The 21,966-nt window shown below is 40.9% G+C and overlaps 1 protein-coding gene across 2 annotated transcripts in view; it reads right to left on the reverse strand.

Moving 5' to 3' along the window:
- Positions 1–21,966, reverse strand: part of tenm2a (teneurin transmembrane protein 2a) — a 272,708-nt gene that overhangs the window by 166,565 nt on the left and 84,177 nt on the right. Inside the window, exons 3-5 of one of the 2 annotated variants that reach the window (XM_055034285.1) lie at positions 14,900–14,944; positions 13,221–13,514; positions 721–771 (exon numbers count right to left, since the gene is read on the reverse strand). In XM_055034285.1, the coding sequence (XP_054890260.1) occupies positions 721–771; positions 13,221–13,514; positions 14,900–14,944 (390 nt within the window). The remainder of the gene's footprint in view (positions 1–720; positions 772–13,220; positions 13,515–14,899; positions 14,945–21,966) is intronic. The other variant, XM_055034286.1, reaches the window with a different exon arrangement.

Genomic DNA, 21,966 nt, shown 5'->3' on the forward strand with positions numbered 1-21,966 from the left:
AATAACCACAGAAGTACCCTCTGGGAAATTTTCTCTGATCAAGTGCAAAGAGATTAACCAGTTGGACATGTACTAATGAACAGGAGATCATAATGAAAGGAGCTTTGAAATGTAGCAGAGGCACGTGAACATGAAATGAAGCTTTTCCTGCCTGGGACCCGATGAAACACACGGACTAACGCACAGGAAACATTTGTTTTACCGTTCCCCAGCAGACACCCTGATAACAGCAACCAGAAAACCACACTGAAGATACACTATGAAGTCATTAGCACAAGGGTCATTTTTATGTTAATGTTTCATCTCAACACACGTCCTGTTAGAGGGACAAAAAGAGGCATTTCTACACATTTAAATGGAGTTTTAAGAAAAGCAAGGTGTCTCCACGTAAAACACTTTACAACAGTGAATGTAATTTTTTTTTTCATATCAATTTTGGCTCTGAATAACATAACACACTGAGACCTTAGATTAACGGAAAGCTGTCAACGTCCAAAACGTCCTGCAAGTTTTAAAAACGTCACTAACTCTTACAATGGTTGCGGTAAGTTTGTTTTTTATTTGTTTTTAAACTGACATGAACAGACAAGATGGAAAAATACTCACAGGGAAGTACATGAAAGGGACACACAACACAAAGTGCACTCCCATACAGATGGCAAACAGATCTAAAGAGGTTTGAGGAATCAGAAGGGGGATCTACAGTCGGATGCAACTTACTGATCACATAGTCTCCAAATGGATCCTCATTCTCTTCATCGTCAAGATAAACTGAGAGAGAAGAGATGGCAGAAGAAAGAAAAAAAAATAAGAAAAAGGACCGAAAACAAAAACAGAGAAAAAGCCTGGCTTGGGTTGAAATAATAGAGAAATCATACACAGAAAACAAAACAAACAAGGCAAAAAGAATACATGTAGGTTTGAAGAAATCAAATGAAGTCAAAACCTTACATTGTCTACCCTTTTGCTCCTAATGATGCACCCAGCTTTCATGGAAAAGGGAAATCTGACTGGCGAATTCGCAATTTTCTCTCAGAGCTCTTTCATCCGCACCCTCTGCCGCAGGACTGAGGACGGTACGAGAAACCATTAGAGCTCACTAAATTTTCCATTAAGGCAGATGTGTAGGTGTCAATGGGTTACAAGCCAAATGCTATGGGGATTTTGTTTTTTCTTTTACCCCATTCTGGCCTCTCCCTTCGCTGACGATGACGCCATCACTCCGACCGGACCGTCACACACGCTGTCCGTGTTCCCATCAATAACTTTTCCCCTCTCCATTTGTTAATCATTTCAGTTTTCTTTTTCTTTTCTGCTCTCCATCACCCCATGCTCCCATCCTTTAATGTGAGTTAGCATCCATCTGCAGTGATCAATATCCCAAGGCTTTTGTTAAATGCTGCTCTTATGCTTCCGAGACTTAGCGTGCGCGTCCGCCCGAGAGTGTCTGTTGTTTTGTGTCCGGCGGTGCATTACCAGACTTTCTTTTCGACGTCAGGCTCTATTTGATGCCGCTTTTACTCAGCCGGAGACGCTAAAAGAGGGACAACGCGCGCGCTCTCTCCAGCCACGTCTTTTTGTCTTTTTAATCTGCGTAAAATGCGAGCGCGTGCACAAGAGCCGCGTTTTAGCATGTCGAACAGGCCGGCCGCCATCGATCCCCGAGCGCCGGACATGTTTCAGGCCCTTGACATCAATCCAAGACACAGACGCGTAGAGATTCCCACTGCGTGCGTTTTGTCACTTCTCTTTCCTCGTTCCAGCAGCTCTTAGTGGGCGAAAAGTCCTTGAACCAGTGGGCGAAGAGTCGAAGGTGTTCGGTCGGCACGCACACACACACACACACGTTCATGCACGCCTCCTCGCTGGTGTGTATTTGTGAAAGCGAGCTGTCAGTGCTGCTCTCACACACCATTCATCACAAGCTACTAATTCTGTTAGACCATTGTGGAGCCTTTTGCACCCCACGTTGCTCTCTGAAAACTCAATCAGAGGCTAATGCCCCCAACCCCTTTCTGGCGCACACGCACAAGCTCTCACTCTCGGCTTCCACCTCACGCGCATGCCCACGGACGCCCCGCGGGCACAGCGGCGGTCTCGGAAGGCCACACCAGCTCGGCTCCGTAAGTGTTGCTTGTGTTTGATGGACAGGAGAAGCCTGACCTTAGTTACTGCTGCTGTGAGGTGCTGCAGCTCAGATCTAACCGGTTGAAAGTCTGAAAGAAAGCAACGACATTTACCACTTATAAATTTTACAGTACGCAGCCTCATTAAGACGAGGCAGAAACGATTAGGATTCATAAATCAGTCGGTCTGACAGTTTCATTACGTCTTTAAGAAGAGATTGCGACTTATTGACCTTCCCAAAGAGTGATCTTTATCAAATATAAAGAAAAAGAATAGTTCAAATAAGAAATATGTGGTATCTATGCAAAAAAATAAAATAAATAAATAACACAGAATTTTAGAATACAATTTTGTTGTTGGATCTTTATTCCATTCAGATTTTCTAGCTTGTGCTTACATTGCCAGTGAGATTTCATTGCTAACATTTGAGCAATGAAACATAAAAAAATTGGAAACACTTTATTTGAAGGGGCGTGCATAAGACGGACATGACACTGTTGTAAACATGACGCAACACCTGTTATGAACATGAAGGACTCATAAAGGAACATAATCCTAACCCTAACCCAACTGCAGTTGTAAACATTCATGAAGAGTCTTTCAGTAAATAAAGACACTTTTAATGTAAATTTACACTAAATGTTGCTTTGCACATGTGAATGATCTTAGATCTCAGAAGCAACATGTGCTTGTGTCGGCCGTAACTTGAGAGGAGTGGCAGATCACAGTTTGTAAAAATATTAGACAGAATTAAATTATTTTGTACACATTTTTTAGACTCAGAAACCAAAAAATGTCAACGCTCTCATCATAATTCTTCTAAATTTTTTTACATGTTTTTTCTGAGACATGTAAAAAAAAAAATATATATATATATATATTATATATATATATACATATATATATATATATATATATATATATATGTATATATATATATATATATATATATATATATATATATATATATATGGTTTCATATATAGACAACATACTCAGATAATAACATATTCACACAATACAACTGACCTGGTTACCCACTCATATTTTAAGGACTTAGGAAATTACCTATGTTACTTGGACTAGACCTTTGATCTGGGCCAAGGCATTTTGGGAAGAGTTGGAGAAAATCCGATCTGGTAGGTGGAAGGTCAAATATGAGGCGTTCGTGTCCACAACAGAATCATTGCAACGTGTATGCAAGGGACCACGGCGTTTTGTGTTCAAATTCTTGACAAAGTCATGATTAAATGCCGTCTTAACCTCCTTTATTACACAACAATTGATTCTGTGTCTCGTTTTTTTCAGGGCAACAAAGAAAAAAAAACCTGTCAGCCAAATTGAACGAGTTTTAATTTATAGTTGCTTCTTTTGTGTTATGCTAAAGAAGAAGAAGAAGAAATAGGACAGCGCGGGCACAGGGACTTTGCCACCTGTGGCAGCAGACTTGATTAGTTAATCAGAGGAATCGCTTTGCTGAACTCTGCTTTTATAAAGCGTAATTACAGTGCCAACTTAAAAAAAAAAAACGAAGAAAAATCTCACTGCAGCTGGCTGGAAATTAAGAAACTTGTCCACCCCTCCATCTCCTCTCTTTGACATTAACTTCAACACCACAAAAATCTTAAAGGAAAAGCGCCCCCCCCAAAAAAAAATTGATTGTGAATTGGGGATCATGTGAGGGCGGGAAAACGGGGCACAGTTGAGCATGCCCAGATAGGGGGGCAGGGAAAAGCCAGAAAGGCCACACTAAATTTAGCCCCACCTTTTCATTCGCTAATCATAAGATTAATGCATCCTGCCACGGAACGTCACATTCCAGCCCGTGATTTATTATGCGGCCGACCAGCACCGAGAGATTGAGCCAAGTGAAGGAAATACGTGCATGTGCAAGTGGGCTGGGTCTTGGTGACGCAGCGAGTCTGTGCAAAGCACAACACTGAAGTTGAGTCGAATTCGTTCCGTTTCCCTCAACAGGCCGCTGAGGCATACGGATGCCTCCCAAAGACTTGTAAATACTGGTTTATTCAGTATATCTAAACCTTGACTTTGAGGTTTTCAAAAAAGACAAAAAAATCAGCATTAAAACTTGATCTCACTTCATCCATGCGTGTACAAATCATTCTTCCTCCGGGCCAGCGCGGATTGGAAGCGGCCATCAGGCTCTGGCTGTGGGAAATTTACAAGCCCTCCAATATTCCTGCCTGTGTTTCCAGACGGGCATTTTACGAGGCAGCACACAGTCGTGACGGTAAATCTTGTCTTCCTCCGTGCCAAAATGAAATCACCCGATGGCGCTCTCCGTGGCCCGTGTTTGCAGGTCTCGGCGAGCTGGTGTGCGTGCGAGGATATCGCGCGCTTGCCGCTGCCAAGCCAACGCTCGAGTCTCTTCATTTTAATAGTGTCTGGAAGGGGCTGTAAAAGATTTCGTTCAATATTAAACAATAAAGCTAGATGTAAGGAAACTCTGAAATCCCTGCGCCGCACTTCCAGAACTAATTTGATGGCCTGAACATACTTCTCCATAATTGGAATTTAGCAGTGAGTGAAAATAAAAGAAGAAGAAAAAAAATAACAAGAAAGAGAAATATAATCAAGAAGTTTAAGTTCGGAGACTGATGTGATGTATATAAATCTGCAGAATATATGCCTGAGTGAAGAACTTGCTCATATGACTTGATGTTATTTCTGCGGGTTTTTGCGTTCTTTGAAACTTGTTGCGTCTGATGATATCTGTGACCGTTCTCACCGGGAGATTATTCAATGAAAATAACAAATGCTGCACGATCAAATATTTATAGAATGTAGTTTTTAAATTATTGATGCAAAGCAGCTCATTACCGAACCGGGGCTGAGGTTGAAAATGTTGTGCTTGGGAAAAGAGAAAGGGAAAGTCTAATGAATGGACCCTGAACACAAATGACGGGGTTTTTCCGTGTTCTGATTTGCATTTTAAGAAAGTGAAAAAAGTAAATTTACTCAGTGTTTCTGCTCATTCTGACTGACTGCTGTGAAATGTACTTAAATTACAGCAGTGGAACTGCACAAATGAAGCATATAGAAACACGTAGAATATAAGTAAGAAGCAAAGGCTTTTAAGTAGAAAGTTTTATGCACAGCAAGGAAACTCATCAGGTGAAAACAACCTGAATTTCACTCCCAGTCAGCAAACAGATTTTCACTGTGTCATTATTACTTCGATCAGAACGCGGACCAGGAGTAGACGTGTGTGCAAATTGTGCATGGTCGGAACCATTTACATTCATGACCAATGACCCTTTCATTGATTTGGAAGAACTTTTCTTTTCCAACCATAGTGAAGTTTTCGTGCAATAAGTAATGCAAGACTCTCAACGAGACACTTTTTAAATTTTTATTATTCTCATTGACTAAAGCTCAAAGTTGGACTTGGGCACTAGAACAAGTTTAAATTATTTCCATCCACAAATCATCCTGTGATGGACTTCTTGTGTGCTCCAAATGTTCATTTTGTCCATTTTCCCATTTTGTACTGTTGGCAAGATTATTATTTTTTTTACCCCCCAGTACAAAAAGGAGCCGTCGGCGACCGAGTTTCATACCCATCATGCCTTGCAGAGGTTTTAAAATGGGTTTCAAGACAATCTTCTAAAACCGACCTGGTGCTTAAAACTTTTAGTTGTGACTCCAAAGTTTTGCTCGGGGGTATTTTGTTGGATCAAGAGTCCTGGTTGCCCAAGTAAGGTTTCGAACCACCGAGGGCTCGAAGCCTCAGATGTTTTCCATCACTCTAAGTCAAATTTCAACACTAATGATTTGAAAAAAAAAAAAAAAAACATTTCCTGTCAAATCAATGATGTCTAAGTTACCTCTAATCGCTTCAGGATAGGAATCTGAGCAGTTTTTATTCTCAAGCCAGCATCACTACTTGGATGTTTTTTTTATGTTTATCAACAGTCCTCTTGTAGCTGTTTAACATTTAATTCAACCTTCATTAAAAAAAAAAAAAACTGCTAAATGACCTGGCAAGATAAATAAACTGGTGTACAGTAATTAAGCGCAAGGTTACACAGTGTGTTTAAAAAAAAAAATGTAATGGAGATAAGATGGTGCTAAACGGCGGCTAATGAGTATGAAACTCTGGAGCGGCTTAAGTTTCTCGTGGTTTTGCTCACGAATAAGAGGGAAAAAAAACGAAGCGGTATTATTGATAGGTGGACTGGTTCTGCATCTGCACCAATCAAAGTCATAAAGAATTACAAACCACGTACTTTGTGTACTTAATTTGATTGTCTTTTTTGCCCAATATAACAGCGTGCATCACATCCAAGCTGTCCTGCTCTGGTCTTATCTGTCCAAACTACGTTTTTTTGGGGGGGTTTTTTCGTGTTGTTTGTTCAGATGCAACTTAAGGCGCGCTGCCATTTTCCCTCGCTACAGACGAGAAGCTTCCTTTTGGCAATCCTTTCAGACAAGCCGTGCTTGTTCTGTCTTTCTCTTTGTTTTTATTTGTTCCTCCATGCACTTTAACATTTAATACACTAACTGAAGCTCGCAGACTCCGAGACGAGGCTCTTAGGATTTTTACAATTTCTCTGAGCGTTGAACACCAGCCTGACATTGGGGTTAACCTTGTTGGAGCTTCCAATCCTGAGAACGCCGGTAGTTGTTTATAACATGTTCCACTTGTAAATAATCTCCCTCGATCGGAAAATAATGGACTCCATCTCGTCAAGACATCATCCCATAATCTTTAACAGACTGGTGAGCTGATACATTTATCTAAAGATTACTCCAGAAGTCTTTCTTCCAAGTGCCTGAACGCCTCTGTTCGTTGAGGGACCCACACACATTGACGGTTAGTTATGAAAGTACATTTGACGACCTTCACTCCATTTTGGGAATTTTGACACACTGGAAATTTGGCCTTCACCCAATCCAGAGACGTTGAAACCAAAGAACATGTTGAGGGGAAAGCGGAGACTTCTGCCAGCAAACCGCTGGACGTCCGTTTGGATAACTCAGCACACAACTCTGATTGGAAACCAGTTGTCACGACTTTTATACTGCTACCATCAAACAGAGGAAAAAAACAAAACAAAACAGTGTACCGAAAGCCATTAGTTTCTTCAACATGTTGATTTGTTTTTTTGGTTTTTTGTTTATTTTGGCGAGGTGGTCGACTTTTATGGCCAGCTGGTGTGAACTGGTAAGATTTTTATGACTCTTTTTTTGAAGCAGTGTTTGATCCTCTATTTTTATCAATTTGTGTTATTGTCGTTCCTGTGCTGCACTTTGCTGCAGTTTCACACCTGTTGTTAAAGCGCGATATAAATAAACCTGACTTGACACTTTAACTTGAATTAGTTTGAATTAATTGTGTGTGTACTGTATTTTACATAACTTGGACGAATGTGTGCAGTTAAACCATGACTTGTTGAGTCTGTCTAAATAATTGTCTTACGGTTAAGTGTATTTTGACGCTGTGCGTCTTTTTTTTTAGGAAAAATGTGATCAGTTTTTCTTTTGTTGGTTTGTTAATAAGTCTGTAAGTTGCATGTGTGGTAAAATCACTCCAGATTGTATCTACTGAAGACAAACATGTATTCTATCCCAAGTATAGTGAGAAAGGAGAAGCCCGTCGTTAAATCCATCATTGGTTTCAGTTCTGGACCGTTCTTCTTCTGAATTGAATATCGGCTGACGACAATTGGTTGCAGAAAGCGGGAAAGTCGTGGATTTTAAATGGCTTATAGACGTCTAAAAGTATTTTAATGCTTTTATTAATTGAAAGTTGTTTAAAATTCCCATTCAAACTCACAATTGTCCACTGGTTTGTGTGGATCCACCACATGAAGTTCTTGCAAAATGCTTCATTACTGAATACTTTTCAATAGCACTCACCCTCCCCCCTCGTCCTCCTACCCTGCTTAGTCACTGATAAAATCATGCAACACATGCTCAGCTGGATTCAAAAAACCCACAGAAAAATATACATGCGTCTCCGTTGACCGCGCTCTACATCAATAATGTGACTTCAAGTTAAAAAAGGTGTTTATGTGGTGCTAAATGTGTTGAGACTAGCAAAGATGCCGGCCACATATTGCAGGGATCACACTTTTTAAATCTGTTATTGACCCAGGTTGCATTTTGTTTGTTTCCCAGGCTTTTCATGTCTTCCAAACAGCTAAAAATAGCAAACGCGGTTGGGAAACTTGAATGACATTTCTCCTTTTGGCGTGCTCTTCATTTGTTAACATCGTGACCCGAACTGTTTTAGCATCCAATCAAAAAAAAAAAAAAAGAATGAGTCAGAGGAAATGTTGGCACAAACATTCTCTCCAGCCCACACTTCTTCGTGAACACGCTTCTAATTGGGGCGCCGTGTTGGGTTTTTGTTTTTCCTTGGAGTGGGTTGGGGGGTTACGTTTCGGTCGTGAACTCGGCACAGGTGTGTGTTCATCCACATGCATGCTTGTGCCCTTAAGGGGAGCCCCGTACTCTTAAACTAACACCTGTCAGTCCTCAATGACAAGAGCATAACAAGAGATTGTGAGAGGCACGGCGTGAACGAAGACAAGAAAGACGAGGAAGCTTGAAATTACGAAGAAGGGAGATGAAAGAAGGGTGAGATGGCAGGGAGGAGTAGGAGGAGGAGGAGAAGCACGGGAAGGTGAGACTTCTGAAGATTGCTGCAGACGCCACGAGATGAGAGAGGTGCAACATGACGTTCGGTGTTTAGGCCCGTCATCGTCTTTTTGATTTGCCACCATGCGCTTATGATGTGTTGCTCTGTCTGCTGCTATTATTAGACCCTCAGATCATTGTGTTGATATTTTGACATCGGGGCTCGAGTTGCACCTGTTTCGCACTCCCTCACATGTGAAGAGTTCGGGGCTCACACGCCGTTTCCCTTCTCAAGGCAGACAAAAGAAAGAACAGGCAGACGGAGAGTGACAGCCTCAGTACAATTTTAAAAAATATATATTTTTTTTGTTTTCACACACAAACACTCGGAACCAGAACGCCCGCTCTGGTCACACGCGCCGCCTCTGTCTAAGTTAAACCATCATCTCTCGTATGGGAGAGAAACCTTCTTCTGTGTTTCTCAGAGAGTTTATTCAGAGGACGGTTTAAGGGCGAAAAATATGAGATTTCCTTATTCCAAGTGACAACTGTTTATGAATTAAGTTGATCAGTCAGAGCACACAGGCTTTTTTTTTCTTCTTCATTTTTTTTTATCAAGCTGTTGCACCTTCCTCTGATCTCCTCATGCTGCCAGACACGCGAATGGAGGGGTCTGATGTAAATGTGTCGTCTTTGAAGCCTTGAAATGAGCTTCAGCATCTGAGTTGTTGGTTTTTCTTAAAAGTTCTATAGAAACCTTTGAAGTCCAGAGTTGCGTTTCATTGGGTTTGACACATGCTCTCATAATTGTCCGTCTATCGCTCATCTGTGCTCACTAGGCACGGCCCATATGAGGTTGTGAGGGGATGAAAACATTGGACAAAACCATTATTTTAGATTAAACTTTCAATCTAAAGTGTAAAATATGATCGAAATGCCTTTATTTATGATAATAATATTGCTGATATTTGCTGTAGAAAACATTTATTATGATTTTAATACAAAAATACAATATGAATGTAATATGTGTCTTTAGCAGGTTCTGTAAAAGAGCTGATATTAGCTGGATGCCTGGAACTGTAGTTATATATATATATATATATATATATATATATATATATATATATATATATATATATATTTAATGAATAAACAGCATCATGACACCATTGGAGAAGTTTAAAGCTAATTTAGCTGAAAAAAATAAAAATACTCCAAGTCTGAACATTTTATGACGTGCTGATAAATCCGTCATCTGAAAATGAAAAGAGTGCGGCAAAACGGACAAACTGTACATTATTCACCCCAGCTGACAGGCCGGGCAAGAAGAGAGACTCGGGAGGAGCTGCAGAGAAACACGGCTCGGGTAGAAAACTCTGACGGCATTGGATCCACAAATCTGGTGAAGTTGTAGCGTCAGAGTCTGTTTTTAGGCTTCCTAACGGATAGCGTGGAGAAAGAGGACGGAGAGACACGGAGCTGCTTCACTCTGCTCCATCCGGACAAAGGAAAGTCGAGCCTCTGCTCTTGATGTTTCATTTTCAAAGGGACACGACAGAAGAACAGAAATATCCTTTATTGTCCGACAGTGAGGAAATCCTGACAGAACATTGTCAAGCTCTCAAAACTGTAACACTGCTCACCAGTCAGTGCTAAAGTATTTATAACAAGCTGATATACCTACATTTGTCTTCTTGCCAATAGCAGTGCAGTTTTAAAGCAGAACAATAATTAACAGATGAGTTGATCTACTATATTTTCTAAACAAAATGGCTGCCTTAGGTTGAAGTGATTAGAATTATTCCCAAGCTCACAGACGAATGTTTCTGGTAAGCAGGAGGAAAGTGAATTGACTTCAAGCCACATGAATGATATGACAGAATTTGTTTTCTGTTGTGAGAAAATTGTAAAACCTTCATACCAGTGCGTAGCCTATAGCTATTATAGGCTATAGCCATGTTGGCATATAGCCTATGTGGCTATAGGCCATATAGGCTAATCCTAATCAACCCAGGATTAGGTTGATTAGGTTGATGAGCCTAATCAAACTAATCCTGATTAGGTTGATGGAGGGAAGTGACTGGATGGTTGTGGGGAGTTTTATCTTTCCAGTAAATAAGAGAAGGAAAACTTTCGTCACAGAGCCGACAGAGGAGGACGGAAGACAGCCAGGAACGCCGCACTGCAAGGCGTCGGTTACGTTTCTTGGGGGTAAACGAGTTTGTTCTCAGTTAAACAAGCAAGCGCCTCGCAGAAATCTCAATACCAGTTCTCCCAGTCATCAGTATAGATGCATCCAATCGACAAATAAAAAGGTTTGGCTTTGGCAGGAGCACGAGTTCTCCATAAATAACCGCATTTGACAAAGTTTATTTATGGGAACCAGAAGATGAAAAGAACACTTTTGATCTCCACGCTGTGACATCATACTGCAGGCGAGCGATTATCACAATGCGGAGCTGGATTAAGCTGCTAATTTTACAAGGTCTGCAAATGTCGGCGACAGAGTGGCGTTCTCGTGGCCCTGAGACAAAGAAAAGCGGCGCGGCGTCTGCAGCTGATATCTGCCGCAACGAGATTAGTCTGGTAATTAACCACAAAGCAATTATCGGTTGGTTGGATGAGAGGCGCGTCTCTCGGAAGGTGTTTCTTGACGTGTTTAATAGGTGTGGAGTAGTTTGATCAGTCAACAGAAGTTGTTTCTGAGGCCCGCCGTCCAACGCCGGTTGATCCGAAACTGATGCACGCGCCAGCCGAGAAGTCAATTAATTAGACTGTTGCTCTTCCTTTCATCCACTTTTCATTAACCTCCATTGACACGTCGGCGGAGCTGGTGCACAGGTTTACGACTGCGTCGGGATTAACGAGGAAGTGGGAAGCCGGCAATAAACAAAGTTGCCAGAGGAAGGAGATTTCCCTGGATACCTCACACTTTCAGGCTACATCTGCAGTAACTCATATCCATGTTAAGAGAAAAACAAAACTTTCAGCACCATGTCAGCCGGCAAAACATGACTATTGATGTACAATGCCTTGCCACACACACACACACACCTTTATATATATATATATATATATATATATATATATATATATATATATATATATATATATATATATATATATACACGCCCTGAACTGTTCCATATTTCCTTTGTTACCGACACAAATCACAATGAGTTATTACTGAGATTAAATGCGGCCGACATAAAGTGTATGTTTATAAAATGGAAGGAGACGGATTTCTGTTTAGAAACAGAAACATGAAAAGTTTGGAATGCTCTGATACGTCTCGATGACATCTCGTGCAATCAAATGAAATTGTGAAACAGTGTCCACCTGCGGACAATCCAGCTTCTTCATTAATACAGCTGATCTGTGATCAAACATCTGAACAGACATTGACGGGAAAACAAAAGGACAGATCAGATACGGCCGGAATGGGACGTCGATGCAAACAACAGTGGCAACAGTGGCTCTTGAGTCTGGGTCGCCAGCAGAGCAGAGGAAGTGATGTTTGGTATAAAGTTGAGAAAAATTTAAAAGCAGAGCTAACAGATACTGATCAATCCATCTCAAAATGGAGTTTTGCACAACTGCAAAAATACCAGATATTCCACCAGAGCTGCATAAAAGAGACTTTAATGCAAATAAAAAAACAAATGTAGAAGGAGCAAAAGGTCAATGGTAGATGAGCAGCATGGGACTTGAGAATGGCATGGAGGTTCATTCTGCATTGGAACAATGATTGAAACATAAACAGCGCTATGATGTAACGTTTTGGATGAAAGGTGTCCACACCAGACCTAATTATGATCTGAAGTGTGATAGAAATCATTTTGAAAACCAATTTTCTTGTTCTTTACTTTCACAATTATGTTTTATTTTGTGTTGCATTAAAATGCCAATTAAATACGCAGAGATTTGTGGTCGTGACTTGAGAAAATACGAAAACCGTCAATGACGACGAACGCGAGGCAGATGCTGCTAAGAACAGCAGTGCAAGTCAGGCGCCGTGGATGAAACAGCAATGCTGGAGTGGCGTTCTGCATTATTTACCATCACAAGATGAAACAATAGGTGCTGGAGCGGAGAGTCGGCGAACAAAGCTCTGTCAGTGCAAACCTTTAGTGAAACCACCAAAAGACATCGAGATCTGTTACGCTCCATTATTTCAATATCTGAAAAGAGTGAAACATTTATGTTGGGAAGTCAGAGAAGAGGAGATTTAAGGAATGGTGCACTTTGAGTATTGGGCTATTGAACCAAAAAAAGAAAAAAAGATGTCTCTCTCGGGGGAATTCCAAGTAATCATGAACAGATCCAAACAATCAATTTAATGGTTTTCTGTCGTCCTCTCAACACAAACTCATTCTTTTGTCACAGCGCACTTCTTCTCTTTCATATATAACATCTGAAAAATGCTTCAGCTTCTCCTTTTTTTGTTTGTCTGTTTGTTGTTGCTTGTTTACTTCTTTCTTTCCTACCTGACTCGTCATCAGACTTGTTGTCATTCTCGGAGTCAGTGAGGGTGAGGGCCGAGTTCTCACGGCTGGACACGCCCGAGCTGCGGCGAGATTTCACACCTGCGCGCCCGGCCCACAGCTGAATGGCTCGCTCTGGAGACAAAGGCCCCTCTGGGTCCGAGTCCGCGTCTGAGCCGGCGCTGAGGGAGTAGCCCCTCTGGAGGAGGCCCAGGTCAGGACAGTAGGGAACGGCAGCGGGATGCGGCGGGGGAGTTTGCTCGCAAACTCCCAACTCGGCGAGGGTGAAGTTACCCCCTGCGAGCGAGAGGAGAAAACGGTGTGAGGAAGAAGAAAATAAAAGAGACTTTAATGCAAAGGACGACACAACGTAAATGTCCTAAAAAACCCAACAACGACTACTACTACTGCACAAGCAAGTCTTCTTGAAAAGCGAATGCACACACACCAGATCTACAAAACAAACCCCACAATCACATGCGGAGAAGCACACTAATTATAAAACTACGGAGGCGGAGGATGAAAATTGGGCTTTGTTGTGGCAGGCAGGAGGGGGAGAGATGACGCAGCATGAATCAGGCACAAAATTCAAGCTAGCTGCTGGAAGAAATGTGTACTGGCCTGCAGGCCTGTTAGGGCTGGCTTTGAAAACCTGCTTCCCTCGCTTTCCTGATCCACACCGGCTTTTATGAGCAGCTGATGCGAGATCAAAAGCTGCTCACTTGAGTCCTCTTGGACTGTAGTGGAGCCGCTTTAGTTGCCTTCAGGGTTTGATCATCTCCCCACCTAGTTGCCATCACACACAAAGCACCCCGGGGCTTGCAGTCCGCTGCGGCGCTCATCCCCTGGAGCCCATCGCTCTCTTTCCCCCCGCCCCCTCAAGACAAACTGGCTTGTCACATCCAAAATAAATATATAAAATTATCCAAATTAAAGCACATCAAAGTAGATCAATAAACAGCACTGGAGCCCAATTAAATCCAAGCTGAGGAAAAAGCAATTAAGAAAAAAGGCATGCTCAACCAATTTATTCTCCATACTAATTAAAAGAGTATTGTGGATGCAATCGCACACCATCAGCTGTCGGGGTAAAAGGATCAGGGGAAAAGCAGTTGTGATTGACTTCATTAGCAGTTTGTGAGGGAAAGCAAAGAAAGAGGCGAATGAAGAGAGGTTGCCATCGCGGAGGCGCGCCGTGCGATTCAGAGCACTGGGGATCGCACAGCTGTGCGGCTCGGTTTGACTGCGACCCGTCAGGCGTGCGGGCGCAGTCACCCAACGAGACGCATCAGAGAGATGAGTGTCGTCTCCTGGATCCTCATCGCTCCCTCTTTATACTGAAGCTCCCGCGTTGCGCTGAAAAGGAAACTTAGCCAGGGAGCTGGTGAAAGGCCCTTTACTTCTACTCAGGCAAACAGATGGACCAGACTAGAGAGCAGAGACGAGTGAATAGCTCCACAGGTGGAAACAGTGAATGCGCCGCCGCTTGCCAAGCGTCCAAATAGCTACAGTGCAAAGAAGTCCAAGCATCGCAAGACATGAGGGAATATTACAATATTCTCTTTTTCTTTGCTTCTTTGTTGTATGTTCCTCCCACTTATCACCAGTGATAACAAAAGGAGACTTCTTTACTACATGGTAAATAGGGACACTACACCGCGGTGTCTAACTACAGCCCATACCTGACATAAGATATCGAAGAAGAACAGGGGAGAACTCCAGGACGCCTGAGAGAGTAGAAAACATGGGTTGTTTAAAATCAATTGACAACATATCTTGAACCAAACTACCCCACCTTCACAGCTGGGATGCGGTTGTTGACTGGAATGGAGAGATTATTAGACACTCTGAAAGGCAAAAATGTTTTTCTTTTTCCTCCCTGTCAGTGAACGTGTCAAACCTCAGCAGGCTAGGCTGATGCTGACGCCAACGCTCTTCTGTGCGGAAGTTGTTCCGGAGGGAATAGGACTCAAAGTGAGATTTTCACTGTCAGTAAGGCTTTCAAAAAAGAAAGTCAAAGGAAGAGCTGTAAGAAGCTTAATACAGGGAAAATATAATTTTTCACAAAGATGGTTCGGCATGCATTTTGTTTGTTAGCCCCTTGAAAGACATCAGAGAGACTTCACAAGAACAATACAATGCAAGAATATGCAAAAAAAAAAAAATCAAAAGATGAAGAACAAAATAATAAAAAAATAAAAACGAGATCACAATGAAACGCCTAACTTGAACAAATGTGTTTGGATTTATGCTTTGTTTTTTTGTTTTTTTCCTTTACATAAACCATAACTCTGGTTCTCGTTTAGATTTTTACTTATTGCTGGCTGTAATAAAGCTGTAACATCACTTTGAAAGATGTGAGTTATCGTGTAAGAGGGGAAACAAAGTTTGGCTACAATTTGTATACATTTCAAAATTTTGAGACAATATTCCTTTTCGATAAGCAGGCTAAAACTTTACAAAAACTTGAAATCAGCACAACCGACCCCAGACCTTTGACTGTTGTCCCCCCTGGTTTCTCTGAAGACAGCCCCGTCTGCGACTAAAGACAGTTCAAACAAATGTTAAGTTGTCCCACGAAGACATTCTCATGCTGTTTGCATTTGCTCGTACAGTTTGCCACATGATTCTGACATTACATCCCACGGGAATTTATTCTGTAGAATTAGCATCCCAGTGATTGCGCACGTGAAATCCCATCCCTCCTCATCAGCATCTGGAGTGGATGTAGCTCAGCATCGCATGTACTCAAAGAAAGATGGATTTGTGTGAGGGGTTGGAGTGGGCACAAAAATCTATCTTAGTTATCCTACAAATAGAAAACCAATCGCATGTTTGTTACACGATATTATGACAGATGCGGAGAGAGGAAAGTATGGCTTTGCATTCTAATCAGATCATGACTGCTAACGTCACACATGTGCCTAAATGTTTGTCCTTTGAACCCTGGGAGCGCTTTAGTTGCCATTTAAGCAACACATTGCATCTACATTGTGTTGGAATTGCTGTTCTTTCCGTAAACTAAACCTTTAAGCTTTTTTTTTTTTTTCCCCCACAGCTTTTTACCAACAAGTTTCAAAAGGCTGGTGCTCTGCATGATGAAGGAGGCAGGACACACTCAAGGATACATTTACCTTGAGACGAAAATGACTCAGACCGGGACTAGATCTCAGTCCAACGCGCCTAAGAACGGTTTGAAACGGCATAATGGAGGACGCAATCAAAACAGAGTAGTGGGCTCTTGAAGAGACAAACAGCAATTTCGAGGTGTCAAATTGTGAAGTCAAATTTCTATAATTTTTACAACTGAAAGCAACACAGTAGCTTGATTGTCCTGTAATATTGCACGACGTGCCTGGAAAATTCATAATGCTGCTCTGAAAGGCAAAAACATCTGCTGTTCGGTCACAAAAGATTCATAGAGTCCAGACAGTTTAGATGTGCAAGGCCCCGCCTACTTATCTAGACTTAGTTTCTTTGAGTTTAGTCCTGATACGTCGGTTTTCCTCGTCGCTTTCCCAATAAAATGTCAGGCAATCTCACAATCTAATAGGAGTAAAAGTGCTTAATAATGATTAACTTGAACACACCTCTGATGAGTAAATTAAAATCCTCAGGTCATACGAGCAAGCACGTCCGTGGAAAAGATTAAAAATATCTGACCTTTCACAGAAGGCAAGTTATCATAATTAGTGTCATATTGTTTTAATTTAGTAATTGCTGATTCGAAGATAAAGGAATATCTTTCACCTTTGTTCTGCTTGAACCTCCCTAAATATTTCTTAATCTCCGGGAAACAATTAGGACGGCGGGCGGATTTAAGTTGCCAGACTTTAAAATATGTTGGAAATCCATCTGGAGACGGCGTTCCCGGGTGGCTCTGTTGGTAGAGAACATGCAGCATGTCAGAGGCTGAAGTCCACGACTCTGTCGTCCTGGGTTCAATTTCCGATCTTTGTCCACCTGCTCCATGTCCACCCTATTTCCTGTCTCCCTACTGTTCAATAAAAGAAATGAGTGCCAAAAATCTACCTAAAACATCTCGGCAGATATTCGCCACTTTGAAAAAAAGGAAAAAAGAGAAATGTGCAAAACATAAACAGAACCTCATCTAAAAAGAAATGTGGTAACGTCAAGGAATATTAGTTTAAACACTGGAAAACAAAGATGGCAACCTGACAGAAATGTATTGAGTCAAGGACTAATTATCAGTGTGCGCTGAAATGAGAACAGAGACGTGTGAAGATAGTAATTAGCACAATCATTCAATTTAAATTGAGAAAAGGTTTTATTAAATGAAATAAAAGTATGAAAATGTTCAGCCTAACAGAGTAACAGAACCAGGAGGTGGGTTGGAATGAAACAGAAAACTGTCCCAAAATGGCAAAGTTATGTATATATTACCCTATGTGTAAAAAAAAGGATTAAAAGTATTTATATACTACATGACCTTAAGTGTGGTAGGATTACTTTTTTTTTGTAAATATTCAAAATACGCATCTGCATTTGCACATGAAGACAGACGACTCACAATAATGAAAGATAAAAATGGCATCGTGAAACACACGTGCAACTCCAGCAAAAATGTTATTCAAAAGCTTTGCTATATTACATTAGACGTTCTGTGCAACATAACTTAACTACGAGGGATTCCAACTTGAACACCAACTAACAAAGTGAAGAGAAAAAAAACAAAAAAACAGAGCTGAATGAAGGGAACATCCAGCCTCGACGAACAAATAATTTGGTGTGAATTGAAACAGGCAGCCTTCATTGTGCTAAGAACGCACTCTTGGTTTGCAGGTGATGTACGATTTATAGTAAAGGAAAGCTGCGCTAGTTTGAAAACAGCAGGAGTTCAGCTTGTGCCTGATTGCAAAGAGTCAGTTCTGCTGTCAGCAGAGTTCCTAATTTGCTGGTGATTATTCTTAAAAGATGGTGGCCAGTTGTGAGGGCTCTTCAAGCAATTAGGCACTAAAGGTGCTCTGTGGAGCCAAGGGTAATACCACTACTACTACTATTTTTTTTTTAAACTCTTAAGATGTTTGTATAAATGAGTAAAGTGATCAACAGGTATCTTTGACTTGCTATGCGACTTGCGTGATTCAATCTTTCTTGTGAAGCGGTTTTGAGGCTGGTTGAAAAATATACGCATCAATCAGATTCTTGTGTCTCCAGGGAGAGTCCAACACACCCTTGGTATTCTCCATTCTTGTCAGCAAACCCAAATGAGAGCAAATTTTCCCCACACAAGAAATATTGTTTTTGTTAGATTTGCTTACTTTAATTGTACGCACTTCTTTAAATGTAAATATATTTGCCCGTTTATTCATAACAACTCGAACTTTTGATACCTATCAAGTTATTTTTGCTGTCTATTAAGAGAGTGGCCCTCAGATTAATGGGGGTGAAATTACCGTAAAACCCCCCGTTATTGGCCGGAAAGCCCTTTCAGAAACTGTTGGAATTTTGCAAGGAGAGCAAAAATGTGGTGGAGTTACGGTACCACTTTCTTTGGCTTTATCGCCAGCTCTCTGTTTAGGACTTAACAGTTTAATCAAAACTGCTGAAGAAAAGAAAAGAAAATCTCCTAAACATACACATTGCACGGTTTTACTTAATAAAATTAAACAATTAAAAGGCACATTTTTAAACAGGTGTGCTTTGAATGATGTAAAATTTTAAGAAGTGGCCAGCTGCATTCACACGTGACAAAATGACAAAAACCGAACAAATCCATAAGAGGGCTGAAACTTTGTGGTTTTTCTGAACGCCTGGTTACGATCGGTGGAAATAAGCTTTGAAACTTTGGAATAAAACATGTAGGACAATAAAAACGGAATATAGTTTCATTTGTCATTGTTGCACAGTAACACAAACACTCCAGAAACAAAAAAAACAGTGCAGAAAAAAATAACTTTTGCAATAACACAGCATAGTTTCTGCTGAGAAAAAATATGACTCTTCTTTGCGTTATGTAATATAAACATTGTACTTTCATCATTCCTTTTCATCATAATGAAAGGGAATAAGCAGCAGCAATGTTTAAAATGCATTGTAAGTCATTGTACGAGTGTTTGTAATCTGATAGCCCCTTTGAAAAAGATAGGTCATGTTCCAGACAACTTTGAAGAAATGTTTAGCATGCAGAGATCTCAATCTTTCATGTTTCTGTACGTGGAGGAGTCGCTAGTCGTTATGAGTCTTGTATTTACGTTTATTTACCTCTGGAGGACATGCACACAGACACATTTTTTTTTTGCTTATCTCCCCAGTACTAATGTTTCCGTCTTCTGTACCTGAGACGCATCATCATTCGGAGTATTCATGCATCACACGCTTATCTCAGAGAAATAAGCGACGCTACGGGGGGGGGAAAGAAGGAAGCGTCCTGTTGGAACCGTACACCTATGCAGCAGCATGTGTGGGTATAGCCGTGGCTGATAGCCATTAAACCAAATGTCCTTCCCCGGATAAAAATTCATTATGTACATGTGTGGGAGTGAACGTGCGCACCGTCGTGGCATGTGTGTACGAGTACAACCGCTTGCGAGTAGACAGCTTTGAGGGATAGAGGGGCCTATCATTAAAAAATCATTTGTGCTTGTTAGCAGTTTGACAGGAAAAGTATAGGCAGCAGGACTCTGCATTATGCTGGTTGACTTTCTCTCACCCCACTGAGTAATTCTGTAGTGGATGTAAAGCGAGCAGAACTTGTGGATTTCATTGCCTGCAATTATGTTGCTTTTTCCAGATCCGGTAGCTCATAGCCAAGGCCACCCTCGGACATGTCATTTTGAGCATTCATGGGAGTGCTCGCTCTGAACAACTTCTGATTTGAACTTAAGTGCCGAAGCTAGTGAACTGATTTGCACCTTGGTGGAGCATGCATCACAATCAGGAAGCAAATGCTGCTGTGCTCAGTGGGTTTTCCAGCAAAACCCTGAAATAACCAAAATTACCGCTAATAACAGTAAAAGCCTTATTTTCTTTGTCCCAGCAAAAGGCAACGCTGAAATTCATTCCTAATAGCTGTCAAAATGCGGCATTTTTTTTCCTTAATATTTTCCATTTTCATTTGCTTCCAATTCAAAATTAATCTGCACTGCACTTTCGTATTCCCAATAGAAAGGAACTTTTCATTTGTGTTGTCTTTTATGTGCCATGAAAGTCAAGAAAAGAGACGTATATATTCCTTTCCATAATAGGGAGAATAAATAAATAAATGAAGAAGTGTTTTCACTCACAAGAGAGAAAGAAAGCAACCGGGAAGCAGGGAAACAATGTTGGCAATTTGGGAAGCAGCAAAACTTTTGAAACTTAACTTCTTTTTGTTTACATTTAAAGTATTCACGCCCCTCGAGCCTCCTGCATTCGTGGATCTTTTATGATAAGACAAGGAAAAAGTAGCAATTAATTCCCATGTGTTGCTACAAATTTAGATTTGGAGTAATCTTTTAATATCACTAACATTGTGACACAGACAAACTGCAGCGCCTTGATGTTCTGACTTGAGACTGGAAGAGACTCTTCGGAGTGGACACATGCAATGAGTTGGCTGATATTTAAAGTAAAAGCTTTTCCCTCAATTAGTGAAATGGTTAGAAATAGTTAACTGCATCGTCAGAGAGATCTGTTTTCCTAAACGGTGGCCCTTTCATGTTGTGCAGTTATGTGATTTTGCATTCTACATTAAACTTAACTGACTAACATTTTTTTCTTCCTACGTTTTGCCTTGTCTCTGAATAGTTTTGGGCTCAACTACAACTTGGAATATTGCTGCTGCCCAATATTCAGTCTGACCTGCTCCCTGGTCTATTTAGGTGACTTTGCAATGAATTTTAGTTATGAGTGCAACAGTTCAGGTGGTTCAAGGCATGTTTTTCAGATTTTTGTTTGAAAACCTTTCTTTCTTCTTCCTCTTTACAAACAGGTACTGCCTTGTTGGTCTGTCACCTAAAATCCTAGTAGAATATGTTGACATTTCTGCTCACAATGAATGAATGATTAACTTCCCAATTGCACTTAATGCACTTTAAAATAAAATCACTATGCTTATGGGGTAAACAACAGCAACTGGTATCCTAGGAGGTTCAAAATGTTTTGTAGATAATATTGCGATAAATGCTACATGTTTTTACGAACCTATCAAAGACACAAAAGCATGAAAAATTGATGTAACCTTATGCTACATCCTTTCTTCTTTGGAACAACCTCAGGACGCTTATGTAAATTTAGACCACTGCAAAGTCTTGCCGTGACATAATTAGATAAATATCTTTCCATCACACAACATCCAAAAGAATGCATGTTTACACTGCCTGCCCAGAGAAAGGTCACAACCTATATTTAACTAAGCAAATAGACAAGAGCCTCCCATTAGAAAAGAACAGCAGTGATTATTATGTTTCAGATGCCAAGATGTTGTTTAACTCAAAGTAAAGCCATGGGTAGCTTTTTACTCCTTGTTAGAATCCACGTTCTTTGGTCGGGGAAAACATGCTCCTCTGTTTCAGAAAGGTCAAATTATTGATCTGCATCGGGCAAACAAAGCAGGAAAAAAAAAAATCTATGGAGTCTGTTAAAACTACTAAAACAGAGGTCAGAACAGCTCGACACATTAAGGAAATCTTGAATAAAGGTGTGAATGCTAATATTTGCCGGAGAAGGTATCAAGAAAATTAAAAGTCTGAAACAAGACAATCCAATCGGAGAGAAAAAAGAACTTAGCAGGTAAAATAAGAGCTTC

The sequence above is a fragment of the Poeciliopsis prolifica genome, unplaced genomic scaffold (assembly GCF_027474105.1).
Source record: "Poeciliopsis prolifica strain line A6 unplaced genomic scaffold, Auburn_PproV2 SCAFFOLD009, whole genome shotgun sequence".
Taxonomy (NCBI): Eukaryota; Metazoa; Chordata; class Actinopteri; order Cyprinodontiformes; family Poeciliidae; genus Poeciliopsis; species Poeciliopsis prolifica.